The sequence below is a fragment of the Mauremys reevesii genome, linkage group 4, assembly GCF_016161935.1.
Source record: "Mauremys reevesii isolate NIE-2019 linkage group 4, ASM1616193v1, whole genome shotgun sequence".
NCBI lineage: Eukaryota > Metazoa > Chordata > Testudines > Geoemydidae > Mauremys > Mauremys reevesii.
Window position 1 is genome coordinate 73,313,862 of NC_052626.1, and position 22,647 is coordinate 73,336,508.

General features: G+C 48.8%; 2 protein-coding genes across 15 annotated transcripts in view; one reads left to right on the forward strand and one right to left on the reverse strand.

Moving 5' to 3' along the window:
• Positions 1-5,217, forward strand: part of PHF21A (PHD finger protein 21A) — a 280,009-nt gene extending 274,792 nt beyond the window's left edge. For all 8 annotated transcript variants that reach the window (XM_039534728.1, XM_039534726.1, XM_039534729.1 and 5 more), the window contains one exon: positions 3,630-5,217. In XM_039534728.1, coding sequence (XP_039390662.1) covers positions 3,630-3,884 — 255 coding nt within the window. In that variant the 3' untranslated portion in view covers positions 3,885-5,217. The remainder of the gene's footprint in view (positions 1-3,629) is intronic.
• Positions 5,218-15,363: 10,146 nt separating this feature from the next.
• LARGE2 (LARGE xylosyl- and glucuronyltransferase 2) overlaps positions 15,364-22,647 on the reverse strand; it is a 52,683-nt gene continuing 45,399 nt past the window's right edge. For all 7 annotated transcript variants that reach the window (XM_039534708.1, XM_039534707.1, XM_039534711.1 and 4 more), the window contains 9 exons: positions 22,506-22,610; positions 21,362-21,474; positions 20,838-20,963; positions 20,459-20,614; positions 20,122-20,285; positions 18,710-18,988; positions 18,018-18,164; positions 17,534-17,729; positions 15,364-17,318 (listed from right to left, as the gene is read on the reverse strand). In XM_039534708.1, the coding sequence (XP_039390642.1) occupies positions 17,121-17,318; positions 17,534-17,729; positions 18,018-18,164; positions 18,710-18,988; positions 20,122-20,285; positions 20,459-20,614; positions 20,838-20,963; positions 21,362-21,474; positions 22,506-22,610 (1,484 nt within the window). In that variant the 3' untranslated portion in view covers positions 15,364-17,120. The remainder of the gene's footprint in view (positions 17,319-17,533; positions 17,730-18,017; positions 18,165-18,709; positions 18,989-20,121; positions 20,286-20,458; positions 20,615-20,837; positions 20,964-21,361; positions 21,475-22,505; positions 22,611-22,647) is intronic.

Consider the following 22,647-nt stretch of genomic DNA (forward strand, 5'->3'; position numbering starts at 1 on the left):
CCCTACAGTGGTGGTCCTCCCCGAGAAACATGCTCCAAGGGGTCCCATTCAGGGGCAGGCCCCCCGTCGCTGGAGCTGGTGTCCAATACGTCGGGCCTGGGATGGGGGGCCCATGTGGGGAACATTCAGACGCAAGGCCTATGGTCGGCTCAGAATCTGACCCTCCACATAAACGTCAAGGAGCTCAGGGTGGTATGGCTGGCGTGCATGGCCTTCCGCTCACACCTGGAGGGCTGGGTGGTCAGGGTCCCCACGGACAACATGGCCTCAATGTTCTACATCAACAAGCAAGGCGGGGCCCGATCCTCTGCCCTCTTCCGCGAAGCCCTCAGGCTGTGGGATTTTTGTATAGCCCACGACATCTGCCTACAGGCCTTCCATCTGCAGAGCGCCCAGAATGCGCGGGCAGATCGCTTGAGCAGGGACTTCTTCTCTCAGCACGAGTGGTCTTTCCACCCAGAGGTGGTTCATAGACTTTTCCAAGTGTGGGGAACTCCCCAGGTGGACCTGTTCGCAACTCGGCAGAACCGTCACTGTCCCCGGTTCTGCCCCGGGGCCAGGGGATGGGGTGCTATCTCAGATGCCATCCTCCTGTCCTGGTCAGGCCAGTTTCTCTATGCCTTTCCCCCATTCCCGCTGATCGGCAAGGTCCTGGAAAAGATAAAGACAGACAAGGCAAGGGTCCTTCTGATTGCCCTGGGATGGCCCAGGCAGCATTGGTACGGGACCCTCACAGGCCTGGTGGTCGCCCCGCAGTAGCCATTGCTGTCCCGCCCAGACCTGCTCTCCCAGGACCAGGGTCACCTCCTCCACCCAAGCCTAGCGGCAATCTACCTCATGGCGTGGGTGCTCAATGGTTAGGTCGAGAGGAAAGGATGTGCTTGGAAGGGGTTCAGCGCATCCTCCTAGAAAGCAGGCTGCCCTCCACATGCTGAGCCTACTTGGCAAAGTGGTCTCGGTTTTCCAGATGGGCGGTGAGTGGGGTGTTTCCCCAGTGGCCATTCCAATCCAGCTTAGTCTGGACTACCTCCTTCACCTTAGAGCCCAGGGCCTGGCGCCCTTGTCAGTCAAGGTGCACCTGGCGACCATATTGGCCTTCCATCCGCCGGTGCAGGGCGACACGGTATTTTCCCATGCTATGACTGTCCGATTCCTTAAGGGGTTAGATCGCCTCTTCCCATATGTTAGGCCCCCTGTCCCGCAGTGGGACCTAAACCTGGTGTTGGTCCGTCTCTGTTTGAGCTGCTAGCCATGTGCTTCTGGTCACACCTCTTTTGGAAGGTGGCCTTCCTGGTTACGATCACATCGGCTAGGCAGGTCTCGGCGCTCAGGGCCCTGACCTCCAAGCCCCTGTATACAATGTTTCATAAAGATAAGGTCCAGCTCCGCCCACACCCTTCTTTCCTCCCAAAGGTGGTCTCCGCCTATCACATGGCTCAGGACATTTTTCTGCCCCAAACCCCATGCATCAGTGAGGAGCGCTGCCTCCACAGGCTGGATGTGAGACGGGCTCTGGCTTTCTACCTGGAGTGGACGAAACCATTCAGAAAGTTCTCGCAACTGTTCATTGCCTCGGCCTAGCGCGTGATATGTCGGCCGATCTCCACTCAGCGGCTCTCCAACTGGATCACCTCGTGCATCCGTACCTGTTATGATCTGGTGGGAATCCCTCCACCACCAATTGCGAATGTGCAGTCGACTCAGGCACAGGCCTCGTCGGCTGCCGCCTCGGCCCATGTCCCCATTCAGGACATTTGTAGGGCTGCTACATGGTCTTCAGTTCACACATTCACCTCACACTATGCGATCGTCTCCCAGACCAGGGATGACGCTGGGTTCAGCAGGGCTGTGCTCTGTCCCGAGAATTTGTGAACTCCTACCCACCTCCAACAGATATAGCTTGGAATCACCTATTGTGGAATACACATGAGCAATCATGTGAAGAAGAAAAGACAGTTACCTTTCCCATAACTGGTGTTCTCTGAGATGTGTTGCTCGTGTCTATTCCACATCCCGCCCTCCTTCCCCTCTGTCGGAGTTGTCTGGCAAGAAGGAACTGAGGGTGGGGGAAGCGCACAGCGCCCCTTATACTGCACCATGGAGGTGCCACTCCAGGGGTCGCTGGGGCACTCCCCTATGGGTACTGCTAGGGGAAAAACTTACGGCACTGGTGCACATGGGGAGCACACACACCTATTGTGGAATAGACATGAGCAACACATCTCGAAGAACACCAGTTACGGAAAGGTAACTGTCTTTTCAATTTCACTGTACTCACCCTCACATACTTTGGGATATATTTTTTTTCTATTTAAAAAAATATTTATAAGGTGTCTAATGTCCAAAGATACCTAATGCTGAACATAGTAGAATAACTCAGATAAATAATATATATGAAAAGGCTACATATATCCTTTTAAGAAAGTAAAAATCATAGTGGTGAAAGGTGCTGGATTAACAGCTTTGGGAACTAGAATGTTCTCTTTATCACCAGAAGGCTAGGCTGAGCTGACCTGGCAAGCAATAATGCATGTGTTCTCAAGTGACGTACATGGGCAGCACCCACTCACTGACATGCTTCAGCCCTCACCTAGAAGAACTATCTATAGGTGAAGAGGGCAGTCCACTCTCCATGGACCACTCATTATTTACCTCTTAACTCAAACTGCCAACATGGAGCCAATTAGTTCCAGTTGTGGTGGTGGTTTTTCTGCTGCTGTCATATATATGTTAAAAGTTGGACTCAGACCAGGGGGGTTTGAAGATCAGTGTAGACAAAAGGCTTCAAAAATTTTTTAAAAAAGATACCATCTTTCTGCAGGACATCTGTTGGGGCCTATATGGTTTATACATCATTAAATTGAACCACATCCATAGAGAAGGTATTGGCTGCCTTCTCCTTTTTCTTTTAGTGAGTTTCAACCATGGACTCCTGACATCAAGTCGTTAAGTTAATTTGCCTTGCCTGTTGTTAGAGCTTCTTGATTTTTTTTGTAACATGCAAGAAAAAAATGGCCACAAAATAAGATTTTTAAGTGAAGAGGGCACTGCATCTTTCTCTTCAAGTCCCCCTTTTTATTTATGGGGCGGGAATGATGTTTCTGCTAAAATAGGCAAAACTGTATGTGAAAGCAAGGCTCTATCCCATTAGCAGGACCTACATGCTCTCAACAAAGTCATCTCTTACAGTAAGCCTGCCTTTGCAGATCTGAGTTGGAGGAATTTCAGAAATGCAATACTAATAGAAAATTATCAAAACTTGCTAGTTTCAGCTGGACATTAACCCCATATTTTCCTCCAGAAGAAACACAATAGGATGGCGCATCTCTGGTGATTTCCTAATCTGTAAGGGAAATGACATAAATGGGGGCAGAGCAGGTGGTAGTTACCTGCTGGCAATTTAACTGATCTGTCTGTAAATATTAATTAATTTGTGTGTGCAGCTTTGAGGTTTGTCTTCCTCCAAGCTGGGAAAGTGAACTTCCAGGTGCAACCGTTTCTGGAACTCTCCTCCTTGCTAGATGCCTATACCTGGGTTGATGAACATCCAAATTCCTTGCCCTCTTCCATTTTGCTAATTATCCTTATGGGTGTAATGGTTGAGCTTTTTTTGTTCTAATTTGCTGCAGAAATGTATGGAAATGAAGAATACCATTCTGGCAAAACAGAAGGAGATGCACAGCTCCTTGGAGAAGGTAAAACAGCTGGTCCGCCTCATCCAAGGCATTGACCTTTCAAAATCCATAAACTCTGAGGTCAATTCAGTAGCCATCTCTAATGGCATGGACACAACTAACAATGCTAATGCTGCCGTCTCCACCCCAGCCCCAGTCCCTTCCCAGGGCTGCATGGTGAACTGTAACAAAGGTGATGAGACTAAATAACACAGTGGAGTAAGAAGGAGCCAAGGGAGGTGGCGGCGAGGAGGAGCAGCGAAATAATGAAACTCTAGAAAAGCAAAACCGGATTTCTTCTGGAAAGTGCAGAATTCTTTAGTTCTTTGGTTCCAGAGAGAGCGTGAAGATGCTTGTGCCAGGCGGCACCGGAGTTTGCCAATTGATCCTTCTTATTCTGTGTGTACATGCAAAGTTTGGATCATGTTACATGAATAGTGCCAGCTGGGGGTTCTTTGCCAGCACCATGCCAAGTGAAATAATATATTTACTCTCTCTATATTTTACACCAGTGTGTGCCTGCAGCAGCCTCCACAGCCACTATAGGTTTGTTTTATTTTTGTTTGGGGTGAGGAGCAGGGATGAGGGAGGAGAGCAGGTTTCAAATCCTTATTTGCAGAACAGTTTGTTTAGCTAGGGAAAAAATAAGTCCAAAGAGCCTGTGGGCTTTTCCTGTTTCTAAACTCTCAGTACTATTAAACCAAAAAAACAGAAGTATAAATTAACAAATCCCAGTGCCCAGAGGGGACAAGTCTATCAAATAAGCAGTATTTACTATTGTTTAGACAGGAGATGTACAAAACAAAATGGGGATGGATTTTTCACTGAGTAACGAGCACATGTGCAGGCTGGGGATTTTCTGTCCTGGCAGCTTTGGGTTAACCCTGTTTCTTCACACTAGACAAATGAAATGCACTGGAGAATTGGATTGGTTTGGATCTTCAAGTTGATCCAGGAAGCCTTTGTTGGGAGAGAGAGAAGAGGGGACCAAAATGGTTGAGTTGAAGCATTGAAAGGGGGTGTCAAGGGAAAATGTGCATCAATGACTTTACTTGAAAACGAGGTTCCAACCCTTTTCTATATTTATAAAACAACAAAAATATCCTGAACAAAGCAGCACATGACCCAGATGTGTGAACTGAACAGAGAAATGTCCTTTTCTTTCATTTCCTCTCTTTCTTTTGGTAACAAAAAATAAATAAGGAATAGAAAAGCTGTTATTCAGGCTGACCGTCTAATTAAAGAGGTAGATGGGACCTTGCATGGTATAGATTAGAAGTAATAGTGTCAGTGAGATACAGTGAGTCTTTGTGAGTCCTTGTGTCATCGTTTTGGGCACTGTTTTTTTATGCAAGGGCAAAATCTTTGTATCTGGGGAAAAAAACAACTTTTTTAAAATTAAAAAGGAAAATAAAAGATATTGAGGTCTTCCTAGTGTTACTTAAAATAAGATCAAGGTAAGAAACATTGTAAAAATTATAAAAGTGCTATTTGTTTCCTAAACAAGTGATTTCTATTAAAAAGGTGTCAGAACTGGAGAAAATGCTGTGTGCTTAGAATTTTTTGACACAGACTTTGCCTATTATGATGACATTCTGCTGTGTTTGTGTTTTAAAATCCCATGGGGCAGGTTTCCGTAGGTTATATCATACATGCCACTGGCTGAATTCTAAGTGCTGCAACTCACTCTCCATCGGTAGGAGCTCTCTGTGTTGTCTCTCCTTTTATCACATCTCCCCATTCTTTTGTGTGTTAGTAGCCCAGAAAAGAGCACTGGCAGCTTGATTGTTAAAGCCTTTATGCTTTTGTAATATTTAAATATGGACTGATTAGAGCACAGGTGTAGAATTAATTGGGATGAAAGACAGTGGATTTGTTACACCTGAAATCTCCTTTTGTCATATCAACTTATTTCAAAAATCCATCTCTTTCATGTTATAGTGTGACAGAGGGTAGCAGAGCATGTCTTGTGAGTTCCATTGTTATAGGGATTGTTTGTGTCAGTTAAGAGTGCTGGACATGCAGTGCTATCAGTTCTGCTAATGCATATGAATACATTGGGCCAAGGCCTGTTCTCATTTAAATCAATGGCCAAACTCCCTCTGGCTTCAGTGGGAGCAATGTTTGGCATACTATGCAGAGGGACTCAGGCAGAGCTCCTTGTGTGGTGGTGAGTGGTGCGTGTGTTTTAATAGCCAGGTAGACCTGCTCTGGTGGTGGCAATGCAACACTGAAAAGATTTGCATTTTGCCTACTATGTTCTGGGCAAAGCAGAGTGAATACCCTGACCTTGGCATAGCCTGAGAATCTCACTGCAGCCACAGCTGCATATGCTTTTTGGAGATTCTTGGCGCTGTTTCCTTCACTCTCCTTTAGTGTCTGTTTTCGCTAGCACTTTGTTCCTCAAGGACACTTCCCCTTCTCCAGTGAAGTGAACACACACTTTTTTCAGCTCTGAGCCCAGGAGTTGATCCTCAGTTCTTACATTTGTCAGTAGATTTGGAGGAAGAATTCTTGTGTGCTCTTTTCAGCTTGCCCTATAATAAACTAGATGTTATCTTCAGATATCTTTGTTCTGTTCTGAAGCCAGTTAAGCAGCAAAGATCAGTTAGCAAGAGTGGCAAAGCAGGAACGCAGCCCTTGAAACATATTTAAAACTGATCAAAGGAAATACTATTTTTTTTTAACAACACACAATTAACCTGAGTAACTCATTGCCACGAGGTATCATTGGGGCCAATTGCTTAGTAGGATTTTTAAAAGGATCCAGTATTTATAGGGATAATGAGAGACAAATAAACTAGGGATATAAGCCTTCTTGCTTTAGGGCATAAGCCAGCCACTACAGAGAGGTTTCTTGCACCTCTCTCTGAAGATACTATATCAGAGACAGGCTACTGGATTAGATGGACCCCCAGTCCTACCTGGCATGGCAATTCCCATGTTCCTGTGATTCCCCAGTGTTATCTTCACAGTCCTGTTTGGAGCAATGTGCCATTGGGGGTCGCAGTGCATTTGAAGGCTGAGAACTGGTTTGATTTCTCCTCCGCCTGTTACTGGCAGGGGCTGAGGTTGGAATTCAGTGATGGTCTTACTTGTTTTGAAAGGCAGTGCAGCACCCAGGAGCTGTTAATACCTTGCCCTTTTCATTCCATCCCTGTGACACACACCCACTGCCCCTTTCAGAAGGTGTCGGCTTGTCTCTAGGCTCTGAAGAGATACGTCAGTTTATTTAAGTCTAATTTCTACCCATGTTAAAGTTTTTGTTAGAAAAAATTCTCCAGACTACGAAAGCCTACCGTCAGCTCCACTGTGACCTGGTAGAGAAATGGTCTTAGGATAGAGTTTTTGTCTCTGGTAGATTGTTTCCTTCTCTCTGATCCTTTTTGGTATGCTTCCCCTATTGGCTCTGCAGCAACATCAGTTAATAGGCAAGTACCATTCCAAGAGCTGTGCTGATATTAGTAATGCTGCTGCTGCACAGACATTAAGTAAACAGGAGCCACTACTGTCCAGCTGGAAACATTGGGCAGTGAGGGAATTGACATTTACTAAATAGAAAATTATATATATATAATATATAGCTGCTCAAAGGAGTCCCAAACAATGCAGAAATTACAACTGTTTGGTAGTTAGCTTTTAGCTTGCACTAATATCTGCTGCCATTTCTTTCCTGTCATATTTGGTATGGTCTGATGGTGTTGAAACCTCTCCAATTCTACATTTCTCTGAACTGAGGCCATATGGAAAGCTACATATAATAATACATAGTATTTTGTATTTCCTAAGCAGCATACGGACATTTAGCTAATCCTTATATCACTGCTAGGAGTAGGTGACTTCTTATTCCCATTTTAAAGATGGGGAAACTGAGGCAGGGAGCTAAAGTGGTGCCACAAAGGGAGTCGGTATCAGATGCATCTCCAGCTCCCAGCCCAATGCTCAGTTCACTAAGTCATGCTGCCTCTCTCACTGCTCAGAAAAAGATCAAGTTAATTTTAGAAACAGCTTTTCTCTTATCCTTGCAATCTGTTCTTAAAAAGTCTGGAAGGTGCATTTGTGGGATATCACACAGCCTTGACAGAATACTTAGTATGATGATGGGTTGTTATTTGTTTAGAGCCAGAAGTGCTGTACAAAACAGCCAGTCACAAAGTAGTGCTGGTATGCTTTATTGGTGGACAGTGTAGGAGACTTAATGGTTCTGTGAGTGCATCACTGGCAGGTAATTATCAGTGGTAAGATAAAATGCTTTGCACCTGAGGAATCCTGGTTAACAGGATCTGTTACATGAGCAACACAAGAATCTTATTCGCTCTTAGTTGTAAACATGACTCTATTGGTAATTATGATAATTTACATCTGCCTACCTAGAGTTAAATGGTTGTGGAGATTTTGTGGGCAGATCTGTTAGATTAGTTGTTGACAGGAAGTCAGTGATGTATTTTATTGACAGTATGACAAGGCTTCAGAAAGCAAATCCATATCCAAGCTGCCTGGAGATATGAACATTAATCCTGGCCTCAACTTCAGATCAGCTTCTTCCAGGGACTGTCCCAGGCCCAGCCCTTGTACTCTGAGCCTGGCCAGCATTCACAAAGCCCAGAGTGAAATCCTCCTCCTGTGGCTGCCTGAGGTACGTGGAATAAATGGAGGTGTCCTTATAATACAGATGTAGCAAAACGTCATCAATGAATTTGCACTTCAGGTGTACCCCCCAGCAAGGCTGAGCCATGTTTGACTTGTTCTCTCAGCACCAGCTTAATACAGTGTGAAAATTAAACCTATTTTTAAAAAATGGAATATTCAGATGTCAAAACCTAAACTCTTTTTGCGGGAGGCTTCCCTGGTCCAGCCTTCTCAAAGCACAGAAGAGTAGTGATGACATGACCAGGCATAGGGTAGGATGTTTTGTGGCACCTGCCCCTAAGTACTTCAGGTCTATCCCCATCCCCGCTCAGGGCACAGACAAGAATTATGGCTGACATAGGGTCTGAGGTGAGCAGTGGGTCCAACTCTCCTTTGGCCACCTTCCAGGACCCAGACCAGGGCTAGTTTGATGAGACTCAATCCTTGGCACTACATGTGGTTTACTAAGAAATCCAGCATGCCTCAGCTACAGTTAGAGCCTCTTCTCCATGCTCCACCATAGCAAGAGGCGCCTCAAGAGCAGCGGTTCCAAGGTGTTCCTGCACCATAAATAATTTTACCACCAGCCTCTTGGCTCTCCCTCCCGCCTCTTCACACATGCATATGGGGAACATGCTAAATACTCCCTCAGCAGCCCAGCCACGATGAGCTCTACTGCTCCCCTACCCTTATGAACTTCTCCAGTAATCGTACTACTTTCTTCCCCCCAAAAGAGGGATGCCCAAGCCACATCCACTATAAAGCTCCCTCAGTCCCTTCTTCCCCTCCTCTTGTCCTGCTGGCAATAGCAATTATAGTCTGGTAATCAGGCTTTAAGGACTTCTTGAACACTGAGGATTCAGGGCAAGTTCAGGCTTGCCAGGTTGTCACAGAAGACTTACTGCCAAGACTGCTTCCTCCTGGATTTTTCTGTACAGAAGAGGATTTGCATAGATGGCTTTTTAAACCCAAAGAGAGAGGATAAATGTTTTCCCCTGCACCTGACTTGCTTGGCATTATCAAGGAATCCTGGGCTCACTTGATCAGCAAACTGCCGCACTCAAGGCCATTCACAAGCTGTATCACCAGCCAGAAGCGGGCTCTGCAGTCTTCTCTATTTAGAAGACACGATGTCTCTTAAGGCCTCTGCAACAGACAGCTAAATCTCTAAATGCACCTTGGCTGAGCAGCTGCAGTATGTTGCCTCAGATCCATGCTGTTGGCCATCAGACGTAGAACAGGAAGTGCCCAAGGAATTAGCTCTGGAGCTCCTGCTCCTATATATCTCCAAGCTTCCACCCTCTTTTCATTCAGATCCCTCATATAAAGGTTTACGTTGATAACAGCCACAAGAAGGGCTGTGATGATACTTCATAAATCCTTCTCTGGCATTCCCTCCTGTGGGCTACCCAGTGTATCCCATCTTTCCCATTTCATCTTGTAGACTGGGACAAGGACTGTCTGTATTTTTGTGTCCAGGATGAGCATATATGAGCACATATTTGGAACTTACACAATAAAGTATAATTATTTATACATCGCAGTGGTGTGCATGGTATTAATAGATCAATAAAACAACAGGCCTTTTTCCCTATGTTTCCCCAGCACTGAAGTTCCACTAAAGGCAGCAACAGCAGGAGCTCTAATGTAGGCAAGGTTCTGCTGACCCTCTGGTTTTCCAGCTGCTATCTTGCCTGAACCTACACTGCTAAGGTTAAATGACAGGCAGCTGGTCTATGCTAGTGCTCTCATGGGTGAAGTTGGAGCAGTGGTAGCAACAGTAAGATATTTTTAGAGGAAAAAATGCTAGTGTAAACACAGCCTGTGATTCTGAGCAGTGCAGCGAATGATAAGCCTAAAGACACATATGCTCAGCCATACTGTCACCATGTACAGGAGCTACTGACCTGCCTCGACCAGCATCTGTGCTTCTCCTCACCTCCCTGTTCTGGAGGGGAACACTGGATGGGCACAGTGGAAACAAAAGGGAGCCTTTTTCTCAGAGCAGGGGCATGTAAAGGCCTGAGAGTCAACGTGTGGTACAGAGAGTAAGGGGAGGAACAGAGGGGAAGAGCTAGGGTCAGAAGAGGAAAGGGAGAATAGATGGGAGGGAAGGGAGAATAGATGGGAGGGAAAGGAGAAATGACACGGGGGTGGGGGGAGGTAAAAGCATAGAAAATATCCCAGCGGAGTAGGGCTGCAGTTATAGGGTTGAAGGTAAAGGGGCTGGCCCTAGGACCCAGAGGGGCAGGTACTCTCTTTTCCTATCTTGACCTCTCCTGTGACTTGGTTTGATTATTTTTCCAAAAGAGGAATTTCCCTAATTTAGGCAAGCGCTTCAAAAGACAAAAAGGCAAGTGTCTTGGGAAGCGGCAGCAAGGGGTGGGCCCATTGCCAGAATCTCTTGGAGCATCGATCTAAGTTAAGAAGCAGTGCATTGGTACCAAACTGGGGATACTTCTCACACAAATTCAGTGCACAGGTAAGGGAACAATTGCTCCATTGTTACTATTTTTACTAGTTCTGTAGTGCCCAAATGTGTGGCAGTGCTTCAGAAACAGAGACCCCCTGCCCAGAAGTGCTCACTGTCTAAGTGGACAAAGGGCAAGAAAAGGCTGCTAACTGGTCCAGGTTGTTAGGTTGATGCCAGTCTCCTGTCATTTTAGCAGTGTTTTTACCACTTTCAGTTTTTGAAATTACTTTTATTTACAATGCAGGCAGCATAAACACAGCCACTCCTACTCCTTTGTTCTCTGGCATTCAGAAAGCGTCCTTTAGCCGTGTTGCTGGAAAAAATGAAGAAATTGGCTGGTGCCTCTGAGCCAGAAAAGAGAGAAATTGTACTTTCACTAAGCAAGCAGAGTTGCGCAGTGGATTGAGCACAAGACTAGGACCGAGTAACTCCTGAGTTACAATCCCAGCTCTGCTATGTGTTTATTGTGTGGCCTTGGGTAAGTCTCTAGGGGAAATTTTTCAACAGTTGCCTCTGATTTTTGGGTAGCTAGTGTAAGAGCAAGGGCCAGATTTTTCTGAAGTACTGTACTGAGCACCCACACTTCCAGTTAAAGCAAGTGAAGCTGCCTGGGCTCAGTACCTCTGAAAATCAAAATGAAAGCGTCTGAAGTTGAGCACTCAAAAAATCAGCTGCCACTTTTGGGAAAAAATAAATAAATCTGTGCCTCAGTTTCCCCCTCTATTAAATAGTAATAGGGGTGGTAATTCTACACTTGCTGTATAAGGGCCAAGTGTTGTTTTTCTCATTCTTTGGACACTGAGAGAATGGGTATATAACAGTAATGGATGAACAGAGCAGAAGTCTGCATGTTATTGCTTGCTCTGGGCTAGTCTGTAATTCTGAAATGTTTCCTCATTTTAATGATCAGTGTGTTGAAAATAGTTGACTGACTCTCAGGCTTGGAGCAGAATTTAACACGGACCTTTCCCTTTCAAAATTTACTGTGCCTCTGGGTCACTCCCAGTACCACCCATGACAGGCAGCCAGGGCTCCTTAGGGCGATTTAAAAATAATCTCCTAAGAACAATGCCAGCTTCCCAGCCTGAACCCACCAGCCCCATCCAGCCATACACTGCTGGAGACTCTGCTCTGAGCTCCCACGTTCAGGCTATAGCTTCACTGACAAAAAAATGTTTGTACTATGGGCTAACTAATATGTGTGTGTTGTCATGCTGGAAGAAACTAGGAAAGACAGGGCACCTGTAGTTTTACAGGGAGCTAACCTAGGCAGAGTCAGTTACAAGTGGGAGTATAGGGTTGATCTCACCTAGTTTACCTCACCATAAATGCTACAAGTGCCTTGTCTCCTCTTAAGATTTTACAGTGAGATTCCTCACACAGGATAGTTAATCTCACTGCAAAAATTAAAGGAATAAATTAAACCTGTCAGTGTCAGTGGTGAGGGGGTTAGCCCTGGTGTGAAAGGAAGGAGTGGCTGAGCTAAGCTCTAGCTGTACAGTGACTGGAGTGGAGGACGCAGGCAAGGACTTTGGAAAAGGACTAGGCCGTGCTGAGCAGTACAGTGGGTTATGAAGGAGCACATGGCTGAGGAATTAACATCATGTTTAAACATGCTTCTTTATCAATGTCTTTTTACCCTTTACAGACAGGGACCAGGTGTAAACACTATTTCTGGGGTCAAATCACTCCTTGACCTTGGCTGCATATGCTAATGAAAGGTAAAATTAGTGCCAATGACATTGTGATGGACTTGGTGATGTAGATACTGGTTCGCTAGGAGCTGCAGTTAGACCCAGTAACTCATTTCACTCATGGGCCCTGACCAGCTTTAACATTGTCATGGTTCATCTTGAAGCCATTGAGCTAGAGGTGAAAGATGCTGTATCTTAGTTCCAGTCACCTGAGCCATCTTATCCTTTCCCACTCACCTGACTTTCTTGAAATGCTCTTTAGTAACAGATCCCACATTCCCTGCCTGTGCCTTCAGCCCCTGGCTATGTTACATCTACCTATGAGCTAATTCCAAGTTGCTGTAGAAGGGGAAAAGATCAAAGAGGCTAATAATTTGGGCACTGGGTTCTAGATAAAGAAACAGGAAAGCAGCTGATTTTGAGGGGTCCTTCATTTCTGTAATAAGGCAGTGGCCCCAACATCCCATGTACCTGTAGCAGGATTGAGTGGTTACACTTGAAACTAGCACCTTCACTGCAAGTGCATGTAAAAGAGCAGCAGCACTTCCTTGGTGCTCCAGGGCACTACCAGGAAAAGTAGCATGTTTTGTCTTTCGTTGAATAGATTTCCACAGCCATGTGTGACATATTTAGTCATGCACAGGAACAGAGAACCTTAATATCCAAATACCATCCAACCTCTTCTCACCTCTGTCTCATTTATCATTTGTGCCAGACAGCCCCAGCGTCTCTTGTGCTCCCTCCCATTTCTGAGAATCCCGTATCATTGCAGGCCTTGGTGTAAAATACCTTTTTGAATGGTACCACTTTGTTTTCACAGAATTGCATATTGAGAATAATACTGACTCGTGAGCTGGTTTGGTTTTTTTAAATATCTCTATTTTTTTTAGCCTGATGCTAATAGTGAATTGCAGTCTCTTTGCTGCCTTCTCTCTGTAGCCTTCAAGTCCCTTGTGGTTTCAGTTTTGGTACAACTGTGTTTAGATTTTAGCAAATTAAAGTGAGGGGAGGGAGCGGGAGAGGGATACAGAGCATCTGATCAATTTGTATTTATTTATTTTAACATTTTACTAAATAAAACACAATAAAATCTCTTGTCTCTGTAGCCATGTTTACCAGGTGAGGGAAGCATTTCCCATCACTACACGGAGCACCTGGGCCTGGAAGAGCTTTCTACTGTAACAGCTCCCAACGAAGTGATACAAAGCCCAGACCTAATCTCAGCCTACTGGGAGCTCAGGCTTCACTTCCATCAGTGGGTGAACATGTTCAGGTCGAGGTTGAAAGCGTAGCTTTGTCAAACAGCTGTATTTTCCACAAGGCAAGAGGGCCACTAGCATCTGCAGCCAGAACTCATTTCTGCTTTCACTAGCTCTCCCTTATGCACCAAAGCTGCAATTTTGTTCATTAAGTTTGTGTTCAGGGGTGAGAACACAGGGCCATAACGCCTGCTGCTTCGACGGTGCAGGATGTTCACTGCACACGTCAGCGGTTCCCTCAAGATCACATGCCCAGAAGGAGTACTGGGGACTCAGCCTGGACTCAATTTTACTTTGGGTCAGTAGCTCTTAACTCTTTTTTTTAAAAGCATTGGCCACAGCGTAGGGCTTGGCTAAGGCCAGGTTTGTACTAGAAAAGATTTCCTGGTACAGCTGTAATGGTAAACCCTCATAGCTTATGCTGGCAGAAGTGTTTCTGGCAGTATAATCATCTCCCCAAACAAAATAAGCTATCATTTTTAAGCCAGGATAAAACTGCATCTCAACTAGGGCTTTTGGGGCTAGAGAAATGTCACCAAAACACTCCCACCTGTAGCAGGCCTTATTATACCAGCAAAAATTTCTAGTCTAGAGCTGGCCTAAGAAAAGTGGTCGAGTATAGGCAGGCTTAGCTAACATGCGCTAGCTCAACCTGACCTAACATCACCATTTCTCCTAGCACAGATGCTAGGTAACAAGATTAGCTTGATTTTAGTTATGCTGCAGTCTAGGCACATGCTGCTATGGGCAGGTGGTTACTGCTGGTCTCAGCTTGTGTTGTGAGGATGCCAGGAAGAAGGAACTCTTGTTAGTACAGGAAAAGCTTCCCAGCCAATTCACAAATAGGCTCAAAGTGTGGGTTTGGTCTGATGTAACTGTACAAATGGGCCCCTCTTACCCCTCAGAGCTCCTCCCTCTGAATGTCACAGCTACTGCCTGTAGGGACTAAAAGATGGTCTTAGTGCTGTTAGCCCCATAGCACCAGCTCAGCACCCAGAGGTACACTCCAGTCCCTCTTGTGCACCATCAATAGAACTGGGTAATAGGTTCTGATTGGTTGCACTTGCGGAAGGCGACAGGGCTACAGACGTGACAGAAGGCAGAATTTGCCCTGTAGCATGTTTGTTTGTTAAAGGGGATGATGTGTGAGATGGAAAGAGCCCAGCTTGACTGTTTGGGGGGTGGGGGGGACGGGACACTTGCTCAGCACTGGCAGAAAAAAACAATACATGTTTTTAGCTGTTTGACCTTAAGTTAGCAAGTGCCAGCCCCCATGGAATCCTGCAATGCCCTTTGTACTGTCACTTAGAAAGAGCACAACTGCACTCTCAGCCAAAGCATAACAGCAGCCACCCACCACCACAACACTTTGGTAGACAATGAACTGATCTCCCTCGTGTTAGTAAATGCCAAAGGGTCCAGTGCTGGGTAGGGGATGAGTTCTGTCTTGCTCGGTGGAGCTGACATTTCTACAGCTTCTTGTCACTGCTGCCCCCAACCCTTTAAATCCCCACACTGTACTTGCCATCCCTCCACAAGCTTGTGACGCAGTATCAGCTCCTCACACAACCCTCTCTCCTGGGGAAGTGACCTTGCCCTCATTTCCTACCTGCCTATAAGCCCTGCCCAACCCCAGCATCAGACGGAATGTGACAAAATAACCACATGGCTCCCCAAGGGTTTGAAAAAGAATTTTTTAAAAAGCTTTAATTAAAAATTACCAGAGACACTTGTGCCTTTTCCATAAAAAGAGTGCAGGACAACGGCCCCTGGGCCTGGCCGGAATGTTTTGTTCCCAGCACGGTGGCGGCTCTTGTGGTTCAGATTAATGCCAGGAAGTGAAGAGCAGAATCGAGCAATGATGGGCCTGAAGATACTTCAGAACCATCAGCAAGGAAGAGAAAGGCTAAAAACCCCAGGCCCTCCTAATCATTTACACCCTGTGAGGAAATCATCTTAAATAACTTAAATAGAGAGTGAGGAAAGCAAATGTGCCTCTGTGCTCCAGTGTGTGACGACTGTGGAAAAGCACCTGGCCGAAGCTGCTCCCAGCACAGGCTCTGACCATGGCTTCCAGCTACAATGTCAACTGTGTCCCTGATCGTCAGTGTCAGTATTACTGAGATTCAGGCTCTTTCCTTCTGAGACTTGGAAGTGACCCCCTGAGAGGTTTCTCCGAGCAGGTAGTGGCTACCAGGGGACAATTTTACCTACTCCCAGAGTGGCAGGGACTGGATGGTTTTATCACAACAGGCACCACAATTTGGCACTACATCCAATACTCGCTCAGCTCCAAAGCACGGACCAGAACCAAACTTGCTGTTAACCCCAGCAGCTGACTAGGGCCTCAGACCTGCAGCACCAACCCTCACTAGCCACGTGCGGGAGAATCCGGGGATCTGACACCAAGCAGCAGCAGCCTGAGATCCCATCCAGACAGCATGGGGAAGAGGGACAGGACTTCCCCTCCTCTGGGGGAAGATGGCCATGAAGGTTAATGGTATAGGCTGGCCAGAGGCAGTGCCTATGCAGGGATCTGGCAGGTGTTGTGTACAGACCCTCAGCCAGCAAAAGATGGGCACACTTGTGCACATACAGCCACCTGCAAACAAGCAGGAAGGGTCACAGAGCCTCAGCTCCAGCCTGACCCCCAACGTCTACACTGCAGTTTTATAGCCCTGCACCCCGCTCCAGCTGTGCGTGTTTCACAGCAGTGTAGGCATGCCCTAAGAGACCAATTCTGTAGGTCAGGGTCCCCTTGGGGAAACATGGGGGTGCTTCAGTCCCCTCTAGGCACAGGGAAAGAGTTCAGACAATCACAAACGGGGGGGTTCATCAGAAGAAATTAAGAACTAAGTTACACCCGACAGCAGTAACTGCAGGGCCTGGAAGGAGGCAAAGCCCAGAGGGTGCACAGGGGAGGAGCTGATGAAACCAAGCAAGGGAGCATCTTGCAGAACATCAGGTAAAGCTTTCTGGCAAGTGCCCCAGGGGACTGCATGGGAGCCCCATCAGTGGGGTCATTCACAGTGGCCAAAGCTCTGGAAACTGAACGATGGGGACCAATCCCACCCTGGCCCTTGAAGTAAGAAATAGGCTCCAGGTAACCCCCTTGCTGGGCGATTAGCAATGTTGTCCTGTCTCTGGGTGAGGCTTTCAGCTGCTGTGAGGAAACCCTCAGCCCTGAGGCTCTGCTCTCTCAGCCACTTAGGGGCTCTTGGTTCTTAAACTGCTCCTTTCTCTTGATTCTTTCCATCCCTAGTGGGATCTACTGTTCCTGTGATGAGGAAACTGTGCTGCAGGTTTGATCCCTTTCAGGCAGTGAGCCGCGTAGGAAGGAAGTGGTCTGTGCCCTTCCCCCTCCAGCCCACCACCACGCTGTCCCTCGGCATCACAGGCTCCTCTCGGCAGTGAGGTATTTGAGTGCGGCGGCGCCATACCTACGCGACAGGTCCTGGTGGAACTCCTCCCGCAGCGTCTGCAGGCAGTCCCGGTAGCCAGCGCTCAAGCGGAACTTGGAGATGTCAAAGCTGGGAGCGTGAGGCATGTGGATCATGAAGGCATTGGGAAGGACCAGCAGCTCGTACTCCTGGGAAGAAGAAGGAGGTCAGCAAGCAGGCACAGAGCAGGGCTCTGCCCACACCCATGGGGGCCAGATCACCTGCTCAGGGGCAGCAAAGCTTAGTCCAGCGGAAGCACTGTGCTGGGAGGGACCCAGAAGGCACCTGCCCAAGGCAGCAGTATGGGGTCCCTAGGGACAAAGCAGAGTTTGGGTGCAGGAAATTCCACTGGCTCCTCACTCACCTGGGCATCAAGCTCCATGATATGGGACACCTTGTTCCAACCAAAGCCCACGAATCTCTGGTCATACTGGGGGCAGTCACGCCTCACTACAACGTAAGGCTCAAAGTCCGGGTGCCACTCCACACGGTACGGCACCGTGGCTGTCCGCCACTTGGCATAGTCAGTTGGGGCATGGCCCTTTGGCCACACATGGTACCTTCAGAGAGAGAAATGAAGCACCAGATAAATGTGACACACTGGGGGAGACCAGCGGCGCAGCGAACCGTGGGGTTACAGGGAGAGACACACACTTCTCACTACCTGTGGGGCAGCAGCTTCAGAACAGAGATCCAGACACAGGCACAGACTGAGGGTGGGGGATGACACGAGAGGTGCTTGGGTCTGGGTTGCACCACAGCCCCTAGGAATGGGGAGGGACCAGGGAGCCTCCTGCAGCCTGTGGCCTGGGCCCTGCGGCGTGGATGAGAGTGGCTCCAGCACCTACCTGAAGGTGTAGAGGGAGCCCATGTCCAGCATGGAGAGCAGCTCCGCTTTGGACTTGGGGAAGGCAAGACGGTAGCGCAGAGTCTCAAATGCTGGCACAATGAGTGCTGCCTTCCTCTGGGGCAGCTCCAGCTGCCGGATGGAGTTCCTGGAGCAGGGCAGGGGAGAGCGTGAGGCCTTGCAAGGATGGCATGGAGCCAGCAAGAGGTGACTGCCACGCACACCACTGGCCACCCACTAGGAGCTAAGAGCCCTACGCACAGCTGTGTTCCTGGGCCCCCTTAGCAGATGCTGGGAGGGCATCAGCAGGCTCTAGAGGATCCTGTCTTTTCTTAGTGTGAGGTTGGTGGGAGGAGAGTCTAAAGGCCCTTGGGATCCACCATGCAGGGAAAGGGTGCAGCACCCCCATCCACCAGTGGTGCAACAGGGGCATCTCCTTCCCCAAGCAAGGGTTCTCTCTCCCATGTGACAGCGGGACCCTCCCAGAGGGCTCAAGCTCAGCCTGCGCCTACAGAATGAGAAACTTCCTGACAGCAAGAACTCCCAGGCTGGGGAATCACCTCCTGAGGGAAGGGCTGGGAGCCCCATTGTTTGGGACACAGACTGAACCTTGGGTAACATCCTGGAGGGAACCATCCCACCTGGGCCCCTTGGGGTGAATGACTAGCTTGGGCTAGACGGAGAGGGCCACACCTGAGGTAATCGTAGAGACCATACATGGGCAGGAAGTCAATGTCCGTCAGGAAGACATAGGGTGTTTCTGCATTGGTCAGCGCAACATTGCGCAGCAGGTTGACAGGGTAGAACTGCCCTTCCTTGTACACAATGTGGTAGGCAACATTCCTGCGGCTGCTCAACACCTCCGAGCCCTGGGCATAGCGCAGGAACTGCTGGGCCTCTGCGTCTGACATGTACAGCGCCAGGCTGATGGGGCCTGCCCAGTGTTTGCAGATTGCCTCCAGCATCTGTAACCTGTAAGCCAAAGGGAAACGGTATGAGACTGGCCGTGCCAGAGCCAGACACATGGGGAGAGCTCCAGGTAACTGAGCAGGCAGGAAAGAGCAGTGGACACAGCCAAGGAGAAGAGACTGAGCTAGCCTCCCACTCTGCAGTGCTGATGCCACTCATCTTGCCCTACTGCCACTGACCCCCTTTTTATCCTCCCCTCAGCAGGCTACCACAGAACATAACGTCCAAGGCCCTGCCGCATACTCCACAGCAAACAACCTGGATTCTATAGCAAGTTCCTTACATTCTGTGGCCTTGGCTGGAAATGCTGGGAATTCTGTGGCAGCTCCAGGCACGTTCCACAGTGCAGGTTTTTATTTAATTAAGCATGAAAATGACTCATCCTATCAGTGCAGCAGTCCCTTGTGGTGGTGGTTTTAATATTGAATTCAATTTATTTTACTCTCTCTGCCTTTCTGTTTTGACATGCCACAGGTGTGTGTGTTAGCATGTAACTGCACTACAGAAATCAAGGAGTTGGAGAGTTAAACGGCTATCTAGAGGGCTTTGGGGATGTGGGGAGGGAGTCTGGAATTGTGGGATACGCACATTCTTTGCCTATTTCTGCTACTATGTTCAGCAATTAAATAATTAAACACTGTTAATTGTGAAACCTAAATATGAAATTACCAGAGTTAACACCCCACTAAGACGAAGGAGCAGTTCATACCTCTTGCAGCTGGTGTTTCAGGCTTGCTGCAAACTAAGGCAGATGCTGCTGCATCAGGTACACTAGGTTTGTAGTTACAAGGTTTTCTTTGCAGCCAGGAGGACTAGAAACTTTTTTTCTTTTTAATATAAGGTTCAGGTTTTGGGGCATGATTCTGAGGTGAAGTGTGATTTTGCAATCCCAGAATCAAAATACAAACATTTCATTTGTGGCACAACTCCCATTTGAGCCCCAGACTCTACAAGGACAGTCTCCGGCACCCCCTGAAGAAGTAATGTTTCTATTAGTGCAGAACTAACCTTGGGTCAGTTTGAAAGTTCCACGTACAGAAGTTCCAGGGCTAATGAACCAGCTTACAGAGCCCACAGTTCCTCAGTCCTCAGCAGGGGGAGCCACCCCTCCTCCCATCCCAGTCCCTGCCAAGTACCTGTCCATGGAGAGCTGGGCCACCAGAGTGACATCAGCAGGGTCAGGCGAGGCCAGGACCTCATACCGCAGGAAGAACAGGTGGATGCGGTGCAGCATAAGGTGCTGCCGGCGGAAATCATAGCAGGGGTCATCCTCATCGAGATCCTCCAGGGCCTCCTGCAGCTAGAACATAAGAACAAAGTGGGGCAGGGGTGAGGCAGGGGCAGACAGACGCTGCAGCTGGAACACATGAGTCCCAGGAAATGGAGCCTGCTCGGGGGATGGAATGTCCCATGTCCCACATGTTAAGGGCAAGTGAGGATCAAGGGTGGGGCTAGCAACCAGCAAGGGCTCACTTGGTTTCTGGGTGGGCTGGGCAGGTTGGCACAACCAAAGAGCTCCCTGCGCAGCAGGTTCCCATCGTACTCCAGGAAGGTCAGGTAGAGGTTCCGGAAGAACTCCACATGCTTGTTCTTCACCCGCAGCTTCTTGGGCGAGTTCCAGTGGATCACCTGAAAAAGATGGGCTGGAGCGTCAGGGACACAGTATTCCCCCTCCCCTTTGGGCCTTCCACCCACCAGGCCTGGGGTGCAAGCTACATCACAGGACCCAACACCCCATCCTCCAGGCCAGGAGGGTTCAGTGCCTGCAGCAGTGGAGATGTGAGACTCCTGGGCCCAGTGCAGCTCCTCCTGGGAATGGGGAAAGGCACCAGCCAGGGACCGGGAGACCCACCTTAAGATCAGAGACCTCTGAGTAACACTGCTCTGAGAGGGTATGGTCGGACAGCTGCACGTTCCAGAAGCAGGGGAGCTTGTACACCAGCACTGGGCTCTGCTTAATCACTGCATTAAAGATGTCCTGGAAGAGAATCACCAGTGAGCACATGGGGAGCTGGATACCTCTGGAGACCCCCCTGAGGGTTGGAGGGGAAACCCTGAGGGGAAAAGAGAGGTCAGACTAGGGATCCCTACAGGTGGACACGGTAACCAGACCCTGCTCAGGAGGTGTCCAGGGCTGAAATACAAGGAATGCTGCAGGTCAGGACCAAGGCTGAGCTGATGGAGCGGAAGATTACAGATCTCTAGCATGAGTCCCAGGGCATCCACTCACAGCCTTTGTTGTCTGTAGTGTCAGCAGCATCCCATGGCCCCAGCGTTTGTTCCCCCACCTGCAGCTTCCTGCATCTATAGTTTGCCCAAGAGTAGGAACTGGGGTCAAAGAAGAGCCTGCAGCTGGGACGCAGCTTGGCTCCATACCTGATCTGCCAGCGAGGTGGATAACATGCTCATGAGCTCCCGCTCCGCCGTCAGCCGCCACATCTGCTCCCAGCCAATCTGGCGCAGACGCTCCAGCAGCAGCAGGATCACCCCTGGGAAGTGGGGGAGGAGAGGTCACAGGTGTCCCCACGTCACACAGGCACTAGCCAGCCCAGCACTGTGTTTGATGCAGTCGATCCAGCCTTAAGCCACCCCTGAGCTCAGCTCCAGCCAGCCCCTTCTGAAGCGTACTAGGTCAATGCTCTGGGACGCCATCCCCATAGCAAGTTCTCTAACAGCAAGGCTCTTTGCTGGGTGTCCCAGCCGGGGACTGGATTCTAGGCTTACTGGTAGCCTGGACATGGCATCCCGGTGTCCCACACCCCTCTCAACAGCAGCATCTCCTCCTGGAGGAGTCCTGGGAACTCACCTCTGATAGGATTCCCAGAGTACAGGGAGTGGGGGCTCTTACCTCACCAGCTTTCTGATTGGCCTGGGCAGCTCTGTCACTCACGCTCAGTCACTAAAGGACGGGCCTAGGGGAGCAGTCACCTCTGCGGGATGCCACTGAGTGACCCTAAGAAACCATCCCTGTGGAAGCAGCAGAGTGCAGTGCAGCACTGGCAGCCAAGGAGCAAGGCTGGCACATATGGCTCTAGTTCAGACTCGAGAGACACATTAAGTGAGTTTAAGGGGTCTCAGAGCAGCTCCCTGGGACCACTTATCCCTATTATAAAATCAAAGGGTGGCAGGCCATAAGAGAGGCCCTGTGCTGGAATAGCAGGGAATGGCAGCCAGTCATGAGAGAGGCACAGACAGAGCTACTGGGGAGACCTGCCATCAGCCCCTTGTGGCCAAGGCCACGCACAGTTCAATTCCCAGTGGATTTGCTGGCAGGGCCTGGGCTGGCAGTTTGCTCCCCAAGTCACAGAGGACAGCAGCAGCAGCAGCATTTCTCTGGGACAGGAGGGGAGTCACAGCAACAGCTCTTAATACCAGGAACGAGCAGGAGAAGGTGCTTCCTCATCCCAGCCCCGTCCCCCCAGACATGCTGGAGGCCTTGCCCTGCACCGACCTCACCACTGACAGAGACAGGATAAACCCCCACCCAACAGGAGTTGACCTGTGGATGTTCTGGGCTCACCTGTGTTGAAGCCACGTCCCAGCGCTGGCCATGGCCTGTGGTTCTTCCAGAGGTTTCCCAGGTACCAGTCACTCTGGTTCTCCACCAGCCCAATCACTTGCTTGTCTGGAAAGCAAGACAGATCCACCTCACCAGAGGAGTA